At 46.5% G+C, this 17181-nt stretch overlaps 1 protein-coding gene across 13 annotated transcripts in view; it reads left to right on the plus strand.

The window, feature by feature from the left end:
* The window catches only part of ANKRD6 (ankyrin repeat domain 6), a 200512-nt gene that overhangs the window by 178530 nt on the left and 4801 nt on the right, over positions 1-17181 (plus strand). For 6 of the 13 annotated variants that reach the window (XM_054491128.2, XM_063666412.1, XM_054491129.2 and 3 more), the window contains 8 exons: positions 2788-2886; positions 4305-4403; positions 7070-7168; positions 8459-8536; positions 12421-12525; positions 13907-14041; positions 14369-14554; positions 15036-15188. In XM_054491128.2, coding sequence (XP_054347103.1) covers positions 2788-2886; positions 4305-4403; positions 7070-7168; positions 8459-8536; positions 12421-12525; positions 13907-14041; positions 14369-14554; positions 15036-15188 — 954 coding nt within the window. The remainder of the gene's footprint in view (positions 1-2787; positions 2887-4304; positions 4404-7069; positions 7169-8458; positions 8537-12420; positions 12526-13906; positions 14042-14368; positions 14555-15035; positions 15189-17181) is intronic. The other 7 variants (XM_063666417.1, XM_063666418.1, XM_063666419.1 and 4 more) reach the window with 5 other exon arrangements.

Raw genomic sequence — 17181 nt, forward strand, 5'->3', positions numbered from 1 at the left:
TAGAGACAGGGTTTCACCATGTTGGCCAGACTGGTTTTGAAATCCTGACCTCAGGTGATCCACTTACCTCGGCCTCCCAAAGTGCTGGGATTACAGGAGTGAGCCACCGAACCTGGCCTGTAATCACGTTTTTTTTGTTTATTTGTTTGTTTTGAGACAGAGTCTCACTCTGTTGCAAGGCTGGAGTGCGATCTCGGCTTACTGCAACCTCTGCCTCCCGGGTTCAAGCTATTCCCCTGCCTCAGCCTCCCGAGTAGCTGAGACTACAGGCACACACCACCATGCCCAGCTAATTTTTGTATTTTTAGTAGAGACGAGGTTTCACCGTGTTGGCCGGGATGGTCTTGATCTCTTGACCTTTTGATCCACCCACCTTGGCCTCCCAAGGTGATGGATTACAGGCGTGAGCCACTGTACCCAGCCCACAAATTCTTTCTGTGTAAATAAAATGGCTTCAGAAGGACAGGTCAGGAAACTCATGCGTCCCAAAGGGAGGGACATTTTGTACCAGCCATAGCCCGTAGAAAGATCCTTCTTATTCAGCAAATATAGCAGCTCCTGTCTGGGAAATCAGTACCCACTACTCAGGGTGGGGAAAAATGCCTGCTACATATATATCTACCCTAGGTCACATTTTCTAATGTCAGGTTTTGAGATATAGGTATGAAGTCACGCTGTTCTATGAGTTTTGACAAATGTATATGGTTGTGTAACCACCACCATAAAATATAGAATGCTTCCATTGCCCCTTAAAGTTCCTTTACGCCCTCTGGTGGCAGGCCCCCAGTCACCCTCTCCCAGCCCCGGGCAACCACGGATGTTTTGTTTGTTCACAAAGGTCATATAAATGGAATCATACAGTATGCGGCCTTCTGTGTGTGGCTTCTTAAACTCAGCGTAATGTTTTTGAGATTCCTCCGTGTCGTTACGTGGAGGAATGGTTCACGCCTCTTTATTGCTGAGGAGTGTTCCATTGTGTGGATCTACCACAATTTGTTAATCCAAACCTGTGGTTTTTAATTTTCTTGATGCAAATGCTTTTCCACATCATTGATATTTCCTTATTGGCAATATAAGCTTTGGTATGATCTGTTTCTAGAGGCATCAGATTTCTTTCATTTCAGTCATTTATTCAACACGTTTTAGTGGTTGCCATGAAGCCCATAACTTGCAGACAACTTGAGAGTAGGGTTTTTAAAACCTGGGCAGACCCCTTGTTGCTGAGAACTAAACTAGCAGTGGTTCTCCACCTGGCTGCACATTAGACCCTCCTGGGGAGCTGTAAACAAACAAAAAAGGAAAAAAAACAAAACTTAAAAAAAAACCAAAAAACCCTGAAGACCAGGCCTGGGGTGACGGACTGTCCCAGTTTGCCCTGGGCTAAAGGGTTTCCCAGAATGTGGGACTTTCAGTACTAAAATGGGGATGCTGGATACCCACCCCCAAGGCTACATAAATCAGAGTCCCTAGAACGGTTGTGGCTGTGCACAGGGCTGGTTTGAAAGCTTCCCCAGGTGATTCTAATGTGCACCCAAGGGTTGAGAACCAGCGAGCCTGCTAGAACCTCAGGCCCGTAATCCTCCCTGTGCCTGGAGGTAAAAGTGAGACGAAAGGTCCACCAGGGCTGGTTGGAGCTAAGGTGAAGAGAAGGGGTATAAGTAAACTGGCCGCATCCAGTACTCCTTTATTTATTTATTTTTTTAACTCATTTCTCTTTTTAAAAGATCAGGAATCTGATATACTGGAGTATCGGCAGCCAGTACTGTGAGATCTAGAGGGGTGTGAACTAGGTGAGGGAGAAGCAATGAGCAGGCAGTGTAATGCTCTGAGCCCACACACCTGCAAGCCTGACCCAGCACTTAAGCTCAGCAGAACCAACGCGGAACTTCTGTGTTCACCTCCTGAGTGCTTGCAGGCTCTTAGATGACACAGTGTCACCTATCACACGGCCTTGTTTTCTTGTTACTTTTCTAGGGGTTATCAGCGGCCTCACATGCCCTACTCCCATAGACTCAAAAGTTCTGTTCATGTCCTGCAATTTTTTCCTGCAGTATTGCTATGGACCTTATTCTGACCCTTGGTTGTCATTGTGATGTGGTTTGTTGAGGTTCTCAAAAACAAGAAGGACCCAAAAAGCAAGAGGGTCTCAATCTGTGTCCTAAGTGATAGATGCAACTGTACTGCCTGAAAGGCAGGGCCTGGTGTCCATAGTTAAAATTTTGATGTTTCAAGAAAAATGCAAGAATGGGTGACTTGAAAAAGGCTTACAAGTTAAATCTCAGTCGCATTAGCCTGCCCTTCCAGGAAGTGGCTAGTTTTACCTTTTTTAGCCCACCATTGGCAGGGATTGTAACCACAGCTATTGCCCATGTGGGGCAGGAAGTCATCTGACAGGAATTGAGTGCTGTGCATGTGTCCATCATTGTGTGTTAAGAAAACGCCTTCCTAGACACTCTGAGTCAATCCCCATAGTTTTAGGATGTGGGGGTCATGCTGTATTTCCCAGGTAAGGAATTTGAGCATTTGAAGAGGCTGGTTTTTAGTTAGTAAGTTGCAGAGCCAGGACTTGGAACCAAGGTTTTATGACAAATAGGACTCTTCTGCCTGTTCAGACTCCAAATTAAATGTTCTTACCTCTGAAGCATCCCCACCGAAACCATCGGTCAAGAGGCAGAGAATGTGAGCATTGCCTTTTCCCCCGAGTAAGTACTGCCCCTCTGCAAGGCATGCAAGTCTGTGCGGAAGCATGTTGCTAATATGTCCTCCCTCTCTCTGCCTCTCTCCAAGGCGGGGAACACAGCTCTGCACCTGGCCTGCCAGAACAGCCACTCCCAGAGCACGCGTGTCCTCCTGCTGGCCGGGTCCCGCGCTGACCTCAAAAATAATGTGGGTGAACAAAACCAGATTCTCACGTTCTCTCTTTCTTGTGTCACTTCAGAAAATAACTTCATGAGCATACTTGAACCTTAACATCTAGAAATTAAAATGTAAAAAGTATTTGGGGCTATCTCTAAAGTGTTCTTTTTTTGGCGATTTTCTAAGGGATCATTCAGGCACATGAGAAGAAGAATCAAGACTTGGAAATACTGCTTTTCTCCCATCTTTTTCCCTTCACGCCTCATCTTTGGTTTATCATTTCTTACAGCACGTGTCTGGCCAATTACAGACTAGGAAACCAGTTAATGTTTTAAGAAAGTCTCTACCCACATAGAGTGTTGAGTGTTGTACTATTATCAGCAAATATGAGCTGGTGCCATTTACAGGGGAGGTCCTCTAATGCCCCATGCCCAGCATCTACAGTGAGCAGGTCCTACTGATGACTGAGGCGTCCTTGGGATGAGCTGACCGGAAAGGTCACATGGGTATCGTTTCTTCACAAAGAAGCTGTATTTCCTTTATAAATCCCCTGCCTTAGCCACGTTGGCTAAATAAATAAATAAATCTGAGGCTTCTTTCTAAAGTGTCCTCAGGTGAGGGTCTCCCTGTTTGGGGTAGACTCATCTAATGCTCTGAACCTCAGCTTTGAGCTTGGTTCCATCTTAATGCAGGGGAGAAAAGTATGCCGAGTGGCCAGCGTTCTCCAGACAGAGCTAGAATGGAAATGGCAAGAAAACACTGCAGGCAGCTTTTTGTCTCCAGTTCTTTATTGTCTTTCTGGGAACAGGGTTCTGCCTGTTGTGCTTACTGAGCATCCTGCCCCTGAGTTTTTCTTCATACCCTTTTTTTGCTCCCAGTGATTGCTTCCTTATCAGCTCCCCTACTACATAGCTCCATATAGGATATTGGGGTCCAACTGAAGTGGGATATTCCTTGAACCTCGGGGGGTATGTGTAATCTTAAGATTTGACAACCCCCCTGCTGCCCTGTCCTTTCATCCATGAGGGATCTATGCTGGGAAGGGCTCATTTCCAAAGCAATGCTGTTGGTCTTAAGTCAGTGTACTACTGACCTTTTGGGTTGTAGGGAGGCTAGGGTCCCTGGATCCTCCTCAAGCACAGGTAAGCAGAGTCTGCCTTAGCTCTTGCAAAGGCCTCATGGGGAGCAGACGTCTAGTTGCACAAACGTGAAAGCAGTGATTCTGTGACCACGTGGTTGTTCTGCACAGGCAGAGAGGGAGCAGGGCTGCCCACAGCAACAAAGAGTGGTGAGCCTTGGGGTGGAGCATCTATGTTAAAAGAGCTGCTTATGATTCCCTAAAGAGTATATGATAGTCTGCCAGCTTTTAAATAACATTTTCTTTCTACTTTTCTCTATTTGTTTTGTAACTGCTCAGATTGTGCTTAGAGTTTGATTTTTGTCCGCAGGCAGGAGACACCTGTTTGCACGTTGCTGCGCGCTATAATCACTTGTCCATCATTAGGCTCCTCCTCAGTGCTTTCTGTTCTGTCCATGAAAAGAACCAGGTTAGTGCATGTATCCTCTTCATGGCTGCCAGCACCCTTCCCACAAGGCTACCGGACAGGTGTGTTAGTGCAAACGGGAGCAGAGGCTGCTGGGAAGTGCTGCCATGTCACCTATCTGGGACTCAGCCAGCAGTGGGCTTTGCATGGGTGTCACACTGAGTTCTAGTGGCCCTGGCTTATCTGGCCTCCTAGAGAAAGCGTGCCCTTATAATTCCTGTGCACATCACCACATTTGCATATTGAACATTTTCTGGAGATCCTGGGGCAGGCTTTGTTTTTTAAATGTGATTTTAAAAAGAAAACCTACGAGGAAGAATGTGATTTGTAAAGAAGCAAGGGAGGCCGGGTGCAGTGGCTCACATCCCAGTACTTTGGGAAGCCAAGGCAGGAGGATCACTTGAGGCTAGGAGTTCAATACCAGCCCGGGCAACATAGAGAGACCCTGTCTCTACAAAAAATTTTTTTAAAAATTTGGCCGGCCGCGGTGGCTCATGCCTGTAATCCCAGCACTTTGGGAGGCTAAGGTGGGCGGATCACTTCGAGTTCAGGAGTTCAAGACTGGCCTGGCCAACATGGTGAAACCCTGTCTCTACCAAAAATACAAAAATTAGCCAGGCATGGTGGCGTGCACCTGCAATCTCAGCTACTCAGGAAGCTGAGGCAGGAGAATTGCCTGAACCCAGGAGGCAGAGGTTGCCGTGAGCCGAGATCATGCCACTGTACTACAACCTGGGCAACAGAGCAAGACTACATCTCAAAATAAATAAATAATAAGTTAATTAAATTTAAAAATTGGGCACAGTGGCATGTGCCTGTAGTTCCAGCTACTCAGGAGGCTGAAGCAGGAGGATTGTTTGAGCCTAGGAGTTTGAAGCTGTGGTGAGCCATGATCTTGCCACTGCACACCAGTCTGGGCAACACAATGAGACCCCGTCTCTTTAAAGGAAAAAAAAAAACAAAAAACCACCAAGCAAGCGTAGGAATTAGCAGTTTTATAACTCCCTAAGTTCTGTTCCTTGCACTGCCACTTACTTACACTTGAGCTGATAGTCTTTCATTTCCATAAAATTGGGCATATAATCTGTAGAGAGTGCCATGCAATGGGGTTTTGAAATAAAGCTGTGAATATTACCGTCTTCCTTAGAAATGTGCACAATTTCCAGCAGTCATTGGATTTGAAAATTAGATTGTCTTGGTATTTATTGACACCTATGTAGTACATTGTTTGGCTTTTCTTTGTTGGAGTGCATAAATCTTAACTAAAAAAAAAAATTAGATTGTGGTGTAGATTAAAAATACCATGAACGGTGGTTTCTGACCCTGGCTGCATATGAGAATCAACAGGGGAATTAAAAATACTGTTCCTGGATCCCACCCCAGTTGAAAGAGTCAGAACCTCTGGGGGTGAGGTCCAGGCAATGGTGTTTTTAAAAAGCTCTCTGAGTATACAGCCACTGACCTAATCAAGCAGCTAAGTCTGTCATTCCACGGCCTCCCCAGTGGGGTGCTAGGTCATCAGGTGACCCCTGCATAGCCCCCACCAACCAGTGCCTTTCAACCTTGGCAGCATGTCACGGCACTTGAGAGCTTTAAAAAGTCCCCCTGCCCAGCCCACATGGCAGACCAATGAATTCAGAATCTCTGGGAGTGGGACCCAGGCATCATCATTTTTTAAAGCTCTGAAGCTTATTCCAATATTCAGCCAAGGGAAAAGCACTGTGCAGAGCTTCCCTTCAATACACATAGCTAAGTGACTCAGAAATGAAATAAAAATTTTCCCACCCCTCACAAAGATGGCTGAATTTTCATGCTACCCAGGAAAATAGTATCAGGCGCTTTGCCTGATTACCTGATAGGAGAAAGAATGAATTGTTTCACTTCTCCTATATTTGTCTGGTTTATTTATATCATTGTGTTTGGAAAATGACAGCATTTGCATTTGGAATTGGCCCACTAAGCTGCAGTTGTCTTTATCCTCCTTTCATAGTTGATTTTGTGAAAGCATATTTCTTGTATAAAGATAATATGAACATTTATTTATAGGCTATCTGTAAGATGTAGAAAACAGTTGGTCTTGAGTGAACGCTGGTTCTTGGTGTTTCCACCCGCACAAAGCATATCCTGAGCCTGCAGATGGATTGAGTCCCAGTGGCCCCTTCAGATCTACCCGCTGTAGCTGCAGGCTGGCCTGTCACCTCTTCAGTGCTTGCAGAAGTAGCCATCTTCACAGCTTCTCCTGCTCAATCCAGCACTCAGACACCAAGCAGTTTTCTGACCTCTGACCTCCGACCTCCCTGGGTAAAAGAACAGAGCCAAAAGTGGAATGACTAGCCTGCCTGCCCCAGGCCTCCTGCCTGTCCTCGTGAGGCTTCAGGTCCCACCATTCTCAACAACCCCAGGCCAGCATTACTTTGCCCCTGCGTTTAATCCTGCTGCATGATTTCAGGTATCCCCACTCAGAAAGAAAGGTGATATTGGTGCCAAGGTCACTTAGTTCCAAGATCCCTTTAAGTAGAGCCTCATAACACTTTAACAAAGGGCCCCATTTCAGTCTCAGGCAAATCTCAGTTTGACTTTGAAGAGCCACACCTAGGCCAGGTGGTGAAAAGCTGGGGGCTGTAGGCCATGAGCAGATGAGGTTTAGCAGGCCTTCTAATCAATTCCAGGCTGGAGACACAGCACTTCACGTTGCTGCTGCCCTAAATCACAAGAAGGTGGCCAAAATCTTACTGGAAGCTGGAGCAGATACAACCATTGTTAACAATGTAAGTTGAGTTGCAACATTGCTTTCTGAAGTGGTTCCCACCCCTTTCCAGAATGGGATGTGTACTAAACCCCTGCAGACCCCCAGGCTCAGTGCACTCTGGAAGAGGGGGGATCTCTGCTGGAACCACAGCCCCCAGGGCCATTGGGGGGGACTTGAAGGGGACCCCTGCTCTGAGCAGCCCCAGGAGTTGACAAGCCTTGGGGCCTGCTTTTAGCTGCCTGACTGCAGTGAACACAACCTGGCATGAAAAAGAACTCAGGGATGTCCAGTTAAACTGACGAGTGGATGTTACCCAAAGTGAGTTCCAAGCTGTAAATGCATCTGGTGCTCAGAAAAATGGCTACATTGCCCTCAGATTAGTCAGCTTCAAAATTCTAAAGCAACTCCTTTCTCTTCCACTTCACCTGACCTCACTGTTTCCCTTTCCCCCTCCCCCTCTCACTGTGTGTCCTGCAGAGCCTAGAGCAGGCACCAGCTCAGGTGCGCTTTCTTCGAGGCTGTCCTGCGGTCTCTGCCCCTCTGAATGGTTCAGCAGGGCCTGGAGGGTGCAACAGCTGCTGTGTGGAGGTTTTTTTGAGGGGTGTGGTCTGGGACTGCCGAAGCTGGCACAAGGCTCTTCAGCTTCCTTGGCTCCTGTATCTAGCTCCCCTCTTCCTCCTCCTGCCTTCTGTTAGCTCTACAACCAGTACTGGGGGCGCAGTTCCATCATGCCTTGAATATCTTCCCTTTGCTATCAACTCCTGGGTTTTGGCTTCATCTCCTGAGAACCTACATTATGGCCATAACTCGTAGTTGCTTTTCATATTCAACTTCCTGAATCTCTCTGGCCAGCCCTGATCTGCCCCTCCGGCGTCTTCCCACTGTTTCCCAGGGGAGATTAATCACTGGGCTGGGCCTCAGATCCTCTGTGGTGTTTCCCCAACTGAAACATTCCCCCAGATGCTGTCTGAGTGCTACCTTCCCTCCCCTCTTTGCAGGGAAGCACTCCTTGGTGGGTGGTGCCCAGGCCTTGGCCTCCTAAAGCACTTGTTGCCCCCTTGGTCTGCCCTTGCCCTCAGGTGTCATATATTTTACTTAGCGTGTCCTCCAGTGTGACCCACCTCCCTCACTGGAGGGTCTGAGGCTGATGACCAGGGCCACATCACATAGGTGGCCATGTTTTGCCACGTAGGTGCTGGGTGTGACTGGGCGTGGAACTGCCTGCTTCTGGCCAGAGCTGTGCCAGCTGGGCTATGTGCGTGTGGGATCAGTGGCCCTTTCTCACCTGTCCTACTCTGCCTCTCCTCAGGCAGGCCAGACTCCGCTGGAGACTGCCCGCTACCACAATAACCCGGAAGTTGCTCTTCTCCTTACTAAAGCTCCCCAGGTAGGATTTACTGCCTTTCCATGGTACTGATTATGCGGGGCTACAAAGTTGTTGGGACTCCTGGTTGCAATCTACTGAAGCCACTTCAAACTAACTTAAATACGGAATATAACCAGGCAGTGGAGGTGTAGGCATGCATGAGGGCCCAGGATAACGGGAGTCAAAGGCTTCAAGTCCAGCTCTTCATGTTCATGCCTGGGCTGCCTCATCTTCTCCCTGTGGCTGGATCTTTGTCACAGCCAGCTGCCTGGGTTATAATTTCCCAGCTACTCAGCCAAGGAAGAAGTTCCAGTTTAAGACATCGCAGGAGAGGGCCATGATTGCAGAGTTTAGGCCAAATACCCATCCCTGAAGAAGTGGGACAGGGACTTTAAGAAGAGAAGGGGCATTCCCCAGAGAAAGGCAGGAGGGAGGGGGCCATTCTGGGCAGATAGTCGCCTGCCAGAGATAGTTTAAGTACAGTCTAGTTTTCTTTCCTCTTTTACTGACTAATGGTATTTTGACCATCATTTAATTTTTTTTTTAAATGGTGGCTGATGCTTTAGTTGAGGTTGACATTATCTAAGTAACAATAAAGAAACGTAATAATAATTTATAAGCTATTCATAATTCTAGCCTCCTGAAACAACTTTTTGTTTCATCCACAAAATAGATGAAACAGACACATAATTTTTACATAATCGTGCTTATGATGTATATACCCTTTTGTATTTCTTCCTTTTATCCTATTATAAAATAATGTTCTGCAGTCTTCATAATTATTCATTATAATGGAGGCATAATATTATTTTTGTTGCTATTAATAGTTTATTAAGCCATTTCCTTAATGTTGGACATTTAGGTTATTTCCAGATTGGCACTATTCTGTATTACATTATAGCAAACACTGATTGGCTTTCCATCTTATTCTGCAAGAAGAAGATAAAGTCTCAGAGAGTCAAAGGAAGATTTTGAACACAACCCTGCTGCAAAATAACCCGACACCAGCCCAGGGTTTGGGATGGCCTTTATTTCATTTAAGTTTTTAAAACATGCCTAATATAACTAGTAGTTCCTGGAAATGGTTAAGATTTGTGTCTTTGCAAAATTGATCACCCTCTTGTGCATGGAGCTGGTCCTTCTCAGTGGTCTCTGGAAGGCCACAGAGCTCCCGACAAAAGGAAGTCAGTAGGAAAAGCTGCGGGGTTTCCACCTCTAGCAGCTTTTATCGTAAATGGAGTCACATCCATGAATCCTGACAGAAAAATGCTAGTCTCTCATGGATCTAAAAGTATGAAGTGCTGTATAAACGTCAGAACCCATCACATTTCTCTGGCAATTTCAGTATGTGGTCATTTAATGGACAGCCAGCCCCACCCTCAGCCATACAAAGATCATCAAGTCTTACAGGACTGGAGGGTTCCCCAGGCATTGAAAGATTGACGGATCTTTAATCCACCTGTCATTTGTCTTCCAGAGCCCAAGGATCTTCACTTACAGGGCAAAGAGCCTTACTGTGGACCATTTCCCTGTGCAGTTCTTTTTTGTTTCCACTTAAAACAAAAAAAGACTTAAGCAAGTTTCTCCATGCTTACATCGAATAACAAATAAGTTGGATGGCATGCTATGAAAGTTTATTTTATGCATAATTGTATATGCTGAGGATTTTTCTCAACACAAACAAGGAACTTTAGGCATAAGATGTTATGCATACTGTTCTCTTGATCTGTGGTTACAGAAATAGCATTAGTGTTTGCTTTGCCTGAAAAGAGAAATACCCTTGCCTTAGGCCCTAGTTGGACATGGATTTTAAATGGGCCACAGCAGTACTAAGAGGATACTATTTGTTTATTTATTTGAGACAGAGTCTCGCTATGTCACTCAGGCTGGAGTACAGTGGTGCAATCTCAGTTCACTGCAACCTCCATCTCTGAGGTTCAAGCGATTCTCCTGCCTCAGTCTCCTGAGTAGCTGGGATTACAGGTGCCTGCCACCACACCCAGCTGATTTTTGTATTTTTAGTAGAGACGGGGTTTCACCATGTTGGCCAGGCTGGTCTCGAACTCCTGACCTCAGGTGATCCACCCACCTTCGCCTCCCAAAGTGCTGGGATTACAGACGTGAGCCACCATGCCCAGCCATAGGATACTACTTTTGGAGGCCTCAGGGTCAATATTCCCTCACTTCTGTGGACGGGAAAAGATTAATGACATCCCATTTGGTAGATGGTCTGGTTTGCTGAGAAAGGCTGGAAGCCATGCAAAGTTATTTTCACTGACTAATGATATGATGAATGGAGGGAATTTTGCTGATTATTATTTTGGGTTTGGGTGATCTCTGAGTGTCACTTGTCATTTTGATTGGTGTAGTTCACAAACGCTCTGAAAGTAAATTTTAGGCTGATTCTGGTGCTGTATTAAGAGTCCATACATCAGGTGAGCAATGGGTATAGTCACTTTCTTTCACCATACTTGATTTCCTGGTGAATCTGAATTTAGCTTTAGAAATGACTCGGGGAAGTGGTTCTCAGACTTCTTGGTCTAAGGACTCTTTTACATTTTTAACTATTACGGACCAGAGATTGAAGGTTTCCATCAACTCAAAGATCTGTATTCTGTTAAACACCCTCTGCCAATTAAGCCACCTGAAGGCCGGTAGGGAAGCACCTGACAGTGACTGACAGTCCACTGCGTGCCAGCCACCTATTTTTTCTTGGTGAATCCCAATGACTCCCCGTTTTTCTTTCTTTTTCTTTTTTAAAAATAAAGACGAGGCCGGGTGCGGTGGCTCATGCCTGTAATCCCAGCACTTTGGGAGCCCAAGATGGGCAGATCACGAGGTCAGAAGATCAAAACCATCCTGGCTAGCACAGTGAAACCCCGTCTCTACTGAAAATACAAAAACAAAATTAGCCAGGCATGGTGGTGGGCGCCTGTAGTCCCAGTTACTCGGGAGGCTGAGGCAGGAGAATGGCGTGAACCCAGGAGGCGGAGCTTGCAGTGAGCCGAGATCACGCCACTGCACTCCAGCCTGGGCGACAGAGTGAGACTCCATCTCAAAAAAGAAATAATAAAAAAATAAAGACAAGGTCTTGCTTTGTCTGCCAGGCTGCTCTTAAACTCCTGTCCTCAAGCAGTCCTCCCACTTTGGCCTCCCAAAGTGTTGGGATTATAGGCATGAGCCACTGCGCCTGGCCCGTTTTTACATTTGAGAACACAGAGCTCAGAGAGGTCAAATCACTTTCCCAAAGACCCTATAGCCAGCAGCTACTGGGTTCGAACTGAGATCTGTTCTGACCCACATATGTTTTTCTGTGTCCATTCTGTCAGTCTGCACTGTAAGAGGCAGAGTAAATGCTTCCTTTTGGGGAAGAGATAACTGTCCCGTGGTTGGTACCATGGCTCATAGATAAACCTTAATAATATTTTGAATCAAATTGATGTGACTTGGACACAGTTTGGCCAAGGGAGCATCTGCTGGGCTAGCTCAGGTCCAGTGTACCAAGATGGAGAGTGAGACTGTGCCTCACACGGGGCTGCTGCGTTGCACAACTCCAGGAGACGCCATTCATATCCTAGTTTATGTGAATGGCACTCCCTGGAGCACAGTCTCTGTGCATGTAGTTGGCAGTCCCGGCCCAGCATCAGTGTCTGTAGTTATTATCACAGACTTTAAGCTTCGTGAGGTCAGGGATAATATCCTACCTGTCTCCGAGTCCCTGTGGTGCCCAGGACAAGACCTGGGAGGATGGTAGGTGGTCCAGAGGTGCTTGCTTGATGTGAACACCTGCTCTCACCCTCTAGGCTGTAAATTCCATTAGGTCAGAGCCCCTGGTCCAAGGAGAATTCTCTCACACAGATGCTGCGCACACCAGTGGTTGTAACAATGCCGTTTGCCTCCTTCAGGTCTTGCGCTTCAGTCGTGGGCGAAGCCTGAGGAAAAAGAGAGAGAGGCTCAAGGAAGAGAGGAGAGCCCAGTCTGTGCCAAGAGATGAGGTGGCCCAAAGCAAGGTGGGGGGCAGTCCTCCCGCCGTCCCTACATCCGCCCGTGCTCAGAGGGTGGGAAACTATCTTCCTGCTTCGGCCAGGTTCACCTGGTGGCTGCCCGGCCCTCTCTGCCTCTCCTCCTTGCTGGAGCTCTTCAAACTGTTGCCAGTCTTTTTCTCTTTGGTTTCACATCCTCCATTCCCCAAGGTTTCAGGCCATGTGCCTCCGTGTGCGCTGCCCATTACCCGTCCAGTACACATCGGGGGCACACTTACCAGCCCAGGTATCTGTGGCCTTTGCCCATGCCCTGTGGGTAGCACTGCCTCTCTAACACCATGCCCAGATTGTGTAGGGCAGTGGCTCTCAAAATGTGGTGTCCAGTGTGTCACCTGGGACCTTATTAGAAATGATAATTCTTGGGCCTCACCTCAAACCCACAGGATCAGAAACTCGGGTGGGGCCCAGCAATCTATGTTGGAACAAGCCCTCCAGAGGATTCTCATGTGGACTAAAATTTGAGAGTCACTGGCATAAGCCACTTCCATTGAGGGAGGGGAGCAAGGCTATGCTAGCCTGTCTGGCTCCCTTATATGAATTAGAAAAAGATGCCCCCTGGGCAGACCCACTGTGCACAGGGCACGCATGGTGAGCAGAGCCCGAGCTGATTTCAGCTCCTCTTGCCCCACACCTCCACCTCAGCTAGGTGCCCTTGTGCCGTGTAGCCCTGGAATAAACCATGCCTTTGAGTTCACTCAGGAGGGAGAAGTCTGGGATATAGAGACAGCTTTTGGCACAGAAAATGTTATCACCAAGGACTTGCTCTTCTATCTGCTATTTCAGAATCCTCTCATCAATTTCCAGGGTTAAGGCATTGCAACTCTGATTAACTTCCTAGGTGTGAATTGTACATATTCAGTTGTGAACATTCTCACAAGGACCAGAAATATGATATTTTTTCATTTCAAAGGATTCTTACTCTGCCATGAATTTTGTGGGTTGGGGTGGGGGAGTAGGGGGGCGGGGGGGTGGGAGGGGGGCTGCATCCAAGGTCAAAGAATGAGTGAGTTATGTTTTGTTGAAATGTAAACGACCAAAAATCTCTAATGCTGAGGTGTTTTGTGTCGGGTAGGTTCCTGGTGTTCTACAACATTGAATTGGACCCAGGAATATATTTAGCTTAGGACCTAATAAATACAATAAAAGCCAAATGTTCAACCAACCAGGAAAACATTCTATGTTAGTTAAGACCACCAAGCAGTGTTTCCTATGTCTGAAATTTATGTTATTTGCAAAGGTTCCCGTGGGTCCCTTACTATATGGAATCTTGCAAAGAAAATTTGACCCTATTAGTGAAAAAGGCCAAGGAAGCAAACGCAATGGGTCTCTGGGCGTTTTCCTTCTGTAGGGCAGTGTCTCAGCAGGAGACACCCCCAGCAGTGAACAGGCTGTGGCCAGAAAAGAAGAAGCCAGAGAAGAGTTCCTGTCAGCCTCCCCAGAACCCAGAGCAAAGGATGAGAGGAGGAGAAAGTCAAGGCCCAAGGTCAGGAGACACAGAAAGCAGCCCAGAGGGTGGCTGGGAGGCAGGGTGGTGAGGGTCCTGGCAGAGCGTCATGCCCATCAGCTAAAAAGCCACCTCACTTGGCTGGCTGGTTTGGAGCCAGAGCACAGAAATTAAATCTGGCTAACATCAGACATAAGGTGAATGTGCTGATATATTTCTTTTGACATGTGTGGCTTGGAGTAGGACACCATGTGGTGAAACAAAGTGGGGCTCTTTGCCCAAACGGGGTGACATGGGCGCCACTGACTGGTGTCAGTCTTGCAGAGGTCAAAGCGTTCAGGGGTGTTGTCTCTTCCTCTCTCACAGGTGTCAGCATTTTCTGACCCCACCCCACCAGCCGACCAACAGCCTGGACACCAGAAGAACCTGCATGCTCATAATCACCCTAAAAAGAGGAACAGGCATCGGTGTTCATCCCCACCCCCACCCCATGAGTTCAGGGCATATCAGCTCTACACATTGTACCGGGGCAAGGATGGGAAAGTGATGCAGGTACCTGCTAAGCAATGTCAGGAGAAGGGAACATAGGCCTTCAGCAAGGGTTTTTTTTTAACGGCATTCCTGGGGGCTGATAGCCACTTTAGGCATTGACTTAGTTAAGCATAAGCTTTGAAGGTAAGCCAGATGGCCTCCCCACCTGCACGGTGCAGATCCACTCCTGCTGCTAAGGCTAAGGCAGACAGAGGTGTGTAGCTGCAGAGCTTGCTGCACCATCCTCAGGTGACTAGGTATCTTGAGGCCCCAGGGTATATAAAAGCACCTTGAGGAGAGGGACCATATCTTACCCTCTGAATCTTAGTGTCTAGTACACCCAAAGCTTGGCCTATAAGATGTTCCAAAGTTATGACAAGGATGAGCCTATCTCTTCCATCATCTCTATCCCCTGGTATACTGCCTGGTGCGTGGTGGGTGCTCAAAACATACCTGATGAAGGAATGAACAAGGGATTGATTCCTTTTTGTTTCTCTCTTAGGCACCAATAAATGGTTGTCGATGTGAACCTCTAATCAACAAGCTGGAGAATCAGTTGGAGGCTACTGTGGAGGAGATAAAAGCAGAGCTGGGATCGGTTCAGGACAAAATGAATACAAAGCTGGGGCAGATGGAGAATAAGACCCAGCACCAAGTATGTCATAAGGCCCAGCTTCCTAATTGCAAGGTGTTCTGGCGGAACATGAACTCAGGAACCAACTTTGACTTTAGCACACCCTTCCACCCTGGGAGTGTCCAATGGGCTGTCAGGGAAGAGGCCTGCTTCTGCTTATGTGATTTTGTTAAAGTACATTTATTTCAGCTTTTTAAAGAACATGTTTAAATTGCTTATTATAAAAATAAGATATCCCCATTACAGAGCATTTTTAGAAATATGAAAATTAGGAAAATAAATCATCTATAAGCCCACTGTGCTGAAAAGCACTAATAATATTTGGGTTTAGGCTGGGAATGGTGGCTCACACCTGTAATCCCAGCACTTTGGGAAGCCAAGGCAGGCAGATCAGTTGAGGTCAGGAGTTCGAGACCAGCCTGGCCAACATGGTGAAACCCCGCCTCTACTAAAAATACAAAAATTAGCCTGGTGTGGTGGCACACACCTATAATCCCAGCTACTCGGGAGGCTGAGGCATAAGAATTGCTTGAACCTGGGAGGTGGAGGTTGTAGTGAGCAGAGATCATGCCACTGCATTCCAGCCTGGGTGACAGAGCAAGACTCTGTCTAGAAAAAAAAAAAATTGGAGTTTATCTTCTTTGAGTTTTTTTATATGTCAATTTTTGCTACACTCCTTTCCCATTGCATACAAAATTAGAATAATTATGTATTTTTTTCTTTTCCCAACTTTTTATTTTAAAAGTTTTCAAACATACAGAAAAGTTCACAGAATAATGGAGTGAATGCTTGTATATAATCCCTGCAGTCAGCCAATTAATATGTTGCTACATTTGCCTTGTCTCTCTGACACATATGTTTTTTAACTCTTGAACTATTTCAGATTTAGTTGCAGACTGTCCTGACAGGGCATCTCTAAATATTTCAGAATGTTTAGAATAAGAATAACACTTTCAACTTCATAACAATATTGCCTTCACACCTGAGAAAATGTTATCCAGCCCATATTCAGATTTTCTCGGTTTTCGTAAAATAGTATTTGTTACAACTTTTTTTTTTTTTAGATGGGGTCTGACTCTGTCACCTAGAGTGCAGTGTGGCAATCTCAGCTCACTACAGCCTCTCCCTCCTGGGTTCAAGCGATTCTCCCACCTCAGTCTGCTGAGTAGCTGGGACTAAGGCGGATGCCACCATGCCCACCTAATTTTTGTATTTTTTTGGTAGAGACGGGGTTTCACCACGTTGGCTAGGCTGGTGTCAAACTCCTGGGCTCAAGCGACCCGCCTGCCTTGGCCTCCCAAGGTGCTGGGATTTTAGGTGTGATCCACCATGCCCTGCCCTTTTTTTTTTTTAAGTTTTTGCCAAATTGAGTAAGGCCATTTTACTGTTTTAAGTTTTATTTCCTTGTTTACTGGTAAGATTAAACATTTTTAAGGCTTATTTGCTATCTGTATTTTATAGAAAGGCCATTTAAAAAATATTTTCTTAGGTCAATAATAGATTAGTGAAGACTGTTTTGTATATAAAAACCCCACTTCGCCTAGCCTAAGCTGAAAGAGGAATGAGAGATGAATGTTGGGATACCTCAAGGGCCTCACTTCAGTTCAAGGGAGTGACAGATTAGGGTATAGAATCTTAGCCCTCCTTCCAAATCACCGAGAAAGGACCGTGGCACCCTTGAGTCAGATGCTCATACCCGAGCCAGTTAGTGTGACCTGTGAACAAAGCAATGTATACCTATGGCTGCTCTTGAAAACAGCCACCTGGAGGAAGAGCTTAAAGGAGTGGGGAGAGTAGGCCAATCCTAGAAAACAGGAGCAGCACAGGTCACAGGAAAACATGGACTGAAGAGAAAAACAGAAGGTGCTCACCACGTCTCCAGAGCTGATGTTTCTTTTTTCTTAATGTTTTGAACATCTGGGTGTGGAATGCCACGTGTGTCCCTGACAGGAGGGGAGCTCACCAGTGAGCCTTCGCGGATTGGCTCTTCCTAACAATAGTTCCTTTCATTCTT

Source organism: Pongo pygmaeus, chromosome 5 (genome assembly GCF_028885625.2).
Source record: "Pongo pygmaeus isolate AG05252 chromosome 5, NHGRI_mPonPyg2-v2.0_pri, whole genome shotgun sequence".
NCBI lineage: Eukaryota > Metazoa > Chordata > Mammalia > Primates > Hominidae > Pongo > Pongo pygmaeus.